Raw genomic sequence first — 8,311 nt, forward strand, 5'->3', positions numbered from 1 at the left:
ATAGGTGATTGGACTGATTGGATCATATTCAGACAAAAAATATATATACTGTAGGCTAATTGACATTGACAATACAATGAACTCCCAACAAGTAAAGTTACATCCACAAACAGTGTTTCACAAAAACTAAATGCCACAAAACTATCAAATTTGTATGTGAAATTGTTTTACAAACCAACAATTATAAAAACATTAAGAACTGAATATGCATAGTTAAACGATGTAAAAATCAATGAAATAATGAGCCACATTACTTACCACATGTAAGTGGCATATGTAAAGACATTACTTGTGATACATTAACTCAAGTACAGAATGTTGTTCCATGCGCCATCTGCTGTATATTGTGTAAATACCACCATTTGGTTTAAATAAGCATGCCTGTAGCGTACCACGTGCTTACCAAGTAACCGCATGTATATGTTAAATTGTTAAATAAGAAACATTCGTTTAACATGTTCAACTGAAATATCTCCGATGCAACACTTATGTACCGTTAGAGTTGATTAGTTAGGACAAAAACCGAGGAGAGTCAAATGTTCGGTAGGTGGCGATACTGCTTTCGAGGAAGCTCGGTGGCCAAGAAGAGGAAGAAGAAGAGGAAATACACATTGATGTTAAATAATGCGTTTACTTGTTCGTAATGCTGCGAGTTTTTCTCTAGCGTATTTCTGTTCTCTAAAAAGAAAGTGTTTAAATCCAGTCGTTTCATCTCATGCAATAAGAATGATGCATTACTTAATGGAGATGAGAGGACGACCGAACTCGCCTGACTACAGGATTTACCTCAGTAAGTTTTGACCTTACTACGTTACCCTTTCAGTGTCACGCCTAATATTTAACTTTTCTCAAGTAACTGTTATCTGTTAATAAAATGTCTATAAATAACAAAAACAGAGGATAAATGCAAGATAATAAATGCAAAAGCCTCACATTTAAACACATTAATAAGTTAAAGGAAAACACCACCTTTTTCCAATATTTTGCCATGGCATGCTCTTATCTCAACTTGGACGAATTAATACATCCCTATATTTTTTTCATTGCGCCTCATGAATGCGATAGCATTTAGTCTAGCCCTATTAGGATCCAAACAGGGATGAATTTAGAAGCCACCAAACACTTCCATGTTTTCCCTATTTAAAGACTGTTACATGATTAGTTACACCAGTAAGAAATGTGGTACAAAATAAAACGTGGCGTTTTTTTAAGCGGATAAAAAATTGTATGGTGGAAGAACACTTAGTTTACAGCACTTCGACCTCGGTGCGCAGTAAGATCATCACTCCTGACCACTTCCCCTCTTTTTTAGTTTGAGCGAAAGTCCAATTTAAAGTCGTCCGTAAGGTCTACAGCTCTAGGCTGTAGCTACGCCGTAGGTTATCCGTAGCTTTGCGTAGCCTGACGTGCACCTCGCCAAATTTTTAACAGTGCGCCAGTTCTACATGGACCGCAAGCGCTGTGATTGGTCCACTAGATACCCTCCCGTCAGGTAAAATAAATTGCGTCATAGGTATTTCAGTTTGCGAGGGTGAGAACAAAGATGGGTCAAGTTGAAGAGTGTGTTAGCTGAAACTGCAACAAAAGTTGCTGTTTATTTACTTCTATCACTGCTGGTTTCTCAAAACATGCACAACTTAGCCGCGACTACTTACACTTCGATTTTTATACTTCTGCGTCGTCGTCTACGTCGACGTGCAAATACACATGCAGACCGCTGGTAGGCAGTATCCCATGTGTGACCACAGTAGCAGCATGACCGTCAATGAGGAAGCAACTTGGATAGCAGTTTATCCCACAAACGAAGAAGAAACAGCAACTTCCTGTGTATGTTTTGAGAAGATCAGGAGTGATGGAAGTAAATAAACAGCGACTTATGTTGCAGTTTCAGTTAAATCACTCCTCAACTTGGCTCAAACGGTGGTGTTTTCCTTTAGGTTACGTTGATGGAAAATTAAAATTTGGATGCCAAGTTGTGTCATGTTTACTTTCCAGAAACCTCAGATGGAAAGTACATATCTCCTTTCCATGACATTCCTCTGTATGTTGCTGATGAACAGGTAGGTGTTGGATGTGTTCTTCAATGTATTACTCTTAGGTTAGGCGAAATCTCTCGGTCATGTAATGTATAATAATTTTACTTGCATTATCCATTTTATAACATATGTTTTCCCCCACATAACAGGAATATGATGTTCCACCAAAGAAACTTAAAACAAATGAGGTAACCAGAAATAAACAATCACAGTAGTCTTGTAGTCACATACTCTGTGCTAAAAATATTTTTTTCCAACAGATTCTCTTTAATATGGTTGTAGAAGTACCTCGCTGGACAAATGCCAAGATGGAGGTATCCTTATCTACACAATATTTTTTACCATGTGCTAAACAGTAGGATTAGTTAAGTGAATTAATCTAACTTAACTTTAGAATCTTAGTTTCCACACCTGCTTGTGGCTATGTTGACAGTTTTGCCCACGCCTACCGGCCAAGAACTTTGACATCTGTGCCAAATTTCCTGACATTTTCAGCATGCTCAGAGCCTTAAAGGCCCTGTTCTTTCTGTCTTTAGAAGCTTTGATTGTGTTTACAGTGCGCAGTATACCATATTAATGTTTCACGTGTAAAGAAATCCATTATTTTTCACACAATTTACTTATCTGTATACCACTGTTTTCACTGTCCTAAAAACAGGCTGCTGTCTTCCTTGTTATATGAAGTCCCTCCTTCAAAAAATGCGTATCGAGTTCTGATTGTGTAGTTTGTTTACGGTGTTTTTGAATAGCAGCTTAGCTTGCCGTTAGCTTAGCTGGCGAATGATGTATTCTTGTGGGTGGAGTTTTGTCAAAAAAAAAAAACAGTTCTACTGACTTCATTAAAGCAGGAAATAGAGGGCTGTAGTCCAAACTGGTCTTTTAATGTAGGCTTTGAAAGGCGAATTCTGTTTAAGAAAATATATCGTCTGGCAGTGAACTTTGAGCTTTATCATTTTACAGGTATTATTTATGCTATTATAGCAACATTATACACTAACTTTAAAATGGGATCAGAAAGAACGTGACCTTTAAATACAACTGAATGTAATATTAAAATTTGACAAAAAAGCCTTTCCCAATTTTTCATCAGCAGTGGGTCTTTATTTTCTAACCATGTCTTGATCAACTTAGAATAATTATATTATAACCTTTTAGAAGAGGCCGCCACGCCCGTGTCTTAGCTTTTGCCCATCCCTAACGGCCTACAGCTATGATGTGTGTGCCACATTTCATATTATTTTAACCATGCCTGCACCTCAGTGCTCGGGCCCTTATAAAAACATTTAAAAAACAATAGTGCTCTGCACCTCGGTGCTTTGGTCCTAATAGTAATCCTTAGGAAAAACAATAGGGCTTTACACCTACGGTGCAGGCCTTTGGCCTGCTCCTCGGTGCCCGGGGCCTAATAAAAACAACAAAGTAGTATTTTGAACACCACAGTTTGTATTTTGTGTTGATAAATGATGTCTTCCTTAACTTACAGATGGCAACAATGGAACCATTGAACCCAATAAAACAAGATGTGAAGAATGGCAAGCTGCGATATGTAGCTAACATTTTCCCACACAAAGGTTACATTTGGAACTATGGTGCACTTCCACAGGTATGGCTCTGGTTTTGTTTATGGTTATTTTATGAAATGTGCACTACATCTGTCTTGAATGTGCTTGTAAGTTCACCGTGAATAGCATTTTTGTGTTGTAAGTAAAGTAGAAATCATTATTTTGATTATTTTATTCTTATTTTATATTATATATATTTTTTAATAATATAGACATGGGAAGATCCCAATCACACTGATAAGGACACTAAGTGCTGTGGAGACAATGACCCCATAGACGTGTGTGACATCGGCTCCAATGTGGGTATCAAACTTAAGTGGAATTACATATGTAATACAGCGCTTTGCAAAATCATTAACACACTCAGTTGTATATTTCAGAGGTGATAAAAAGAGAACATGGAGATAGGATGAAACACTTTTTTGTTAGTTTTTTTTTTTTAAAGCAGAGGGTCTGTTCTTTCATTTGATATATTGTATGATTATATATTTAAAGAAGACCATTTTTCTGGAAGGCATTCAACTTTTGTGAAAATCTTTAAAAAAAATCCTGTTGCTGGCTGCCAGCTTTTTTTTAAACCGCTGCAGGGAAAGAGTTAATTGTGTCACTTGTAATTGTGCATCTCTGTGGCACAGGTGTGTGAAGCCGGGCAGGTAATTCAAGTTAAGGTTCTTGGAATTCTGGCTTTGATAGATGAAGGAGAGACTGACTGGAAGGTAATAGCCATTAATATAGAGGACCCTGATGCATTAAACCTAAACGGTGAGTTTTTAGTAGGTTTACATAGTTATTTTATTATTTACATTTGTGACAGTGTAATCTTCAGAATTGTGCCATTAACAGATATTGAGGATGTCAGAAAGGTTAAACCTGGTTATCTTGAGGCTACTGTGGATTGGTTTAAAAAATACAAAGTGCCAGATGGAAAGCCTGAGAACAATTTTGGATTAAATGGACAGTTCAAGAATAAGGTACTCTCCCATTGCACATTGATGGTGAAAATACAGTTGATATATTAAAGCATCTAATGCTACTGTTGGATATAATTTTAGGACTTTGCCATAGAAGTCATAAAATCAACACACAGCTACTGGAAAGCATTAGTGACCAAAGCAAAGACAAAAAATGTTGAAATTGTTTGGTGAGTGTAAGTTTTTTTTTTTTTTTTAAATGACAGTCGAGATTTTGTGTGTTTAAAATGGGTACTTTTTTGTTTGTTTTTTACTGTAATTTGTAAATTTGTGAAAAAAGATTAAATATGTTGTCAATTAAACTGACATTTTTCTTATTTATAGTCAGAACACGTCTTTGTGTGATAGTCCATTTAAATGCAGTGATGCAGAGGCAAGTGCAGTGGTCCAAGCTGTGAGTATTTATGTACTTTAATATAGATAGTTGTTGCCGTATCTGAACAAACAACACAAAGTATTTTGCTGTTGTGTTGCAGGCTGCAGAATATGGGGGACCCCTTCCAGTGTCTTTTGAGGGTAAACCTGCATATCTTTGTACATATGTATTATATACACTTAATACGCTTTGTTCATAGCATAATCTTATTCTAATATTTGAATGTTTCTTTTTTTTACAGTGAACAAATGGCACTTTTTGTCAAAGTAAAGTTTTATTCGACAGATCAGTTAGCAGTGTAATCTTATAAGGTAAAAGATGTCAGAAAGCAAATGATTACACGGTTAATGGCACAAAGATTTTTACGTTTTGTAAATCTATTATTTTTTTTAGACTTTATTTATCAAAAAACACAGTGTTGCTTGCTATACAGTATGTTCATTTGTTATTATGTGAATTAAGCAGGTAATTTTTTATTTATATTTTTATAATTTTCATACAGAAAATTCTGTTATGTGATTTGCAGTAACATTGTAGTGTTTTTGTAATTTAGGCAAGGCAAGTTTATTTGTATAGCACATTTAAGTTTATTTGTAAAGCGTCAAGTGCTTTAGATAGAAATAAAAAAAAATCTAAGAGGAAAATAAATCTTTTAAAATAAGAGACATTTAAAATAACAATAAAAAACAAAGATCAATGAGAATTTAAAATAACAATTAAAAGAAAATTAATGTGATTTTAATAGAAACAGTTTAAAATGTGTTAAAAATAATAAAACAGGAATAAAAGTGACTGTAGTTAAAAGTGCAGCCAGTGTGAAGCATCAAAGGGCTCATTCGGTAAATTAACAATTAAACAGATATGTTTTTAATCTAGATTTAAAAGTGTCTACTGTTGAAGCACAATATTAATGTGCTATATAATACAAATGTTTTAGTGCTTAATCGTGTCAAACGCAAACTTAAAAGGATGTTAAACATCTCTATAACCTAGCGGGTTTACTGTTATTTCACTTAATTTGTGTTCTTACTGTGCCCGATGAATGTATTTATATTTACTTACACTGGCAGGTCACTTATGTCACAAATCACAAGTGTATTAGTAGGATGATACTATACTATAAAAGTTCGAAGCTGCTGATCCAGATCTTGTGTGACCTTAAGGCTGCGGTATACTTTTTCCGCACCTGGCTCAGTCGTGCACGCATCAGAGCAGCTTTTAAAGTATACTCATTGCGGCTACTCGCAGATGGCCGCATTCGACATGTACGCAATACAAATGATTTCATACTCAAATGATTACTCTATCAGGCCATCAGGGCAGCACTCATTTGGTGACATAAAACATTTAGGATAGGTGAAGAAACGTAGCCGATCCACCATTGCAAACACAGTTTAGAAACAAACAACAAGAAAACAAAGAACATGAGTCAAACATTATGGTGACGAAAATGCTCCACAGCTTTCTGTTCTTGAAAGAAGTAAAAATTAAAGACGAAAAATGATAGTGTGTGTGCAAATGCTGTCTATCCTGCGTATAATTGTTTGTAGTGGAGTGTCCTGTCTCAATATTTTCACGGACATGCGCTGTTGTACGTGCACTGTACGCACACGGCCGCGGATCCTCCTGATGACGAGATACAAAATGTCCATGTATTCAACCAGTCACAGCTTTATGGAAGTGTGTTTAAATAACATCTGTTAACATTTAGCCAAGCATTGGGCAATGTCAGAAACAGAACATATTTACTGTGAAGTATGTGTTGTAAAATGTGATGCAGTCGACCGAGAGATATGCCTAACTAAGTAACCTTCTATAGAAGAATTGTTTTTAACGATCTAGGAATAAAGCGAAAAACAAGACACAAGTCTAGGTTAAGTTTGTCGCGGAAGCTATTGCTTGGAATGAGATGCTGTCCACTATGTTCAAGTCTGAGATACAAAACTGAATTTTTCCTCATAAAAGCGTATGCAGATGGCACTACTTCTCATGAGGTCAATTTATTGAGTTCATTGTGGATACAAGGAGAAGCAAGAATGCACATGGTATTATACATAACGTTATTATACGTAATCATAATGTCATAATGAGAATAAAATGTTAACTTAATAAATGCTTATAGTAGTAAAGTTATAAAAAAGCATAGGTTTTACTGTTTACAAAAGTTCAGTGAACTAATGGAGTGCCATAAAGATGCTGAAAGAGATGTTATCAATAAACAAGAAATTATCTCAATTGATTTGTTAAAAAAATTATGCATTAAACTCGTTTGGATGTCGTTTCAGAGTTTCTTTCTTTCCAACTTCCTATCTTGCGACTCTTAAAGTTAAATTAAATCTTAAATTAAAGCCAGTATTAGAACTATGGCGACTGACTGGGATCAGGAAAGGAATTGTTTAGTTAAAATAACATAAAAATATGTTTTGATTTGACCAAAATGCTGCAAAGTGTAGATATACAGCTGTAGTTGCTGCCAAACATGCATCTCCATACTGGCAACATTTTGTTCAAAGTTAAATGAACATTAAACATTTACAGGTCTTTGTCTTTACAGAGTAAAACTAAAAAAACAGCATCAAGCAAGACATTCTGGGAAACATGATCTGAATCAAAAAACAGAAAAAGGTTGATGATGATTTCTGTTTCCCAGAATGCTTTGCATGAGGCTGTTATTGTATAGTTTTATTCTGTAAAGATAAAGACTTGTTAATATTTAAAATGTATTTAACTTTGAACAAACTCTTGCCAGTAAATAAAATAAATGTAAATCTATGGTAAATTACCGGCAACCCAGCCGCAATAACATTGTAATTTCTACTGAATTTTTTTACAGTGTAGGGATGGGACAATTACCGGTTTCACGATTAACCACGGTAAAATGTCCTGATGGTTAGTTTATCATTTAAAATTTAATTATCATTACAACCTTATTTGATTACCGTGATTTTGAAAACTCGCGGTAAAGCCTGTCCAGCCAGAATCAGTTTGACGCAGACGCGCACATGCAACATAGTTTTTTGCACAAGAAGGCATTTAAGGGATAATGTATTGTATTCATTCACGGTAAACTTATTAGACAGATTTATTTATTTATTAACCATGAAATATTGAGGGACAGGTTTGGTATTTTACACTTGAAGCCCTGTTTTCGGATTGTTTGTGATGAGGTGGAGCGGTTTTGACTGAAATTTGGACGTGTGGTGCTGTCCCGGGAATTTTCGGGTGTTTCTTGTATCACCTCCCACCTCTACAATGGCTGCATAGGTGCACTGGAGCACTCCTTCCTAGGATGCATTGGACTTTCGTTTGCAGGGACGTGGGGCTCGCCGGGTGGTCAGGGGTGTTCACTCATATGCTCACACAAAA

General features: G+C 35.6%; 1 protein-coding gene across 1 annotated transcript; it reads left to right on the plus strand.

Annotated features, from left to right (window-relative positions):
* Positions 1-536: 536 nt before the first annotated feature.
* ppa2 (inorganic pyrophosphatase 2) lies at positions 537-7,224 on the plus strand. The gene is made up of 12 exons (XM_055205316.2): positions 537-790; positions 1,996-2,060; positions 2,186-2,224; positions 2,297-2,350; positions 3,520-3,639; positions 3,811-3,897; positions 4,234-4,360; positions 4,442-4,569; positions 4,651-4,739; positions 4,894-4,963; positions 5,046-5,085; positions 5,187-7,224. Exons 1-12 carry the CDS (start codon positions 625-627, stop codon positions 5,213-5,215), a joined length of 1,014 nt encoding a protein of 337 aa, XP_055061291.2. The 5' UTR covers positions 537-624; the 3' UTR covers positions 5,216-7,224.
* The last annotated feature ends 1,087 nt before the right edge of the window (positions 7,225-8,311 follow it).

The sequence above is a fragment of the Misgurnus anguillicaudatus genome, chromosome 3, assembly GCF_027580225.2.
Source record: "Misgurnus anguillicaudatus chromosome 3, ASM2758022v2, whole genome shotgun sequence".
Taxonomy (NCBI): Eukaryota; Metazoa; Chordata; class Actinopteri; order Cypriniformes; family Cobitidae; genus Misgurnus; species Misgurnus anguillicaudatus.

Excerpts from the sequence above, each read along its gene's own strand:
- ppa2 (XM_055205316.2), top strand. The coding sequence starts at position 625 with ATGCGTTTACTTGTTCGTAATGCTGCGAGTTTTTCTCTAGCGTATTTC. Across the intron at positions 2,061-2,185 it reads TGTATGTTGCTGATGAACAG|GAATATGATGTTCCACCAAA; the intron begins GTAGGTGTTGGA and ends CCCACATAACAG. Across the intron at positions 4,570-4,650 it reads ATGGACAGTTCAAGAATAAG|GACTTTGCCATAGAAGTCAT; the intron begins GTACTCTCCCAT and ends ATATAATTTTAG.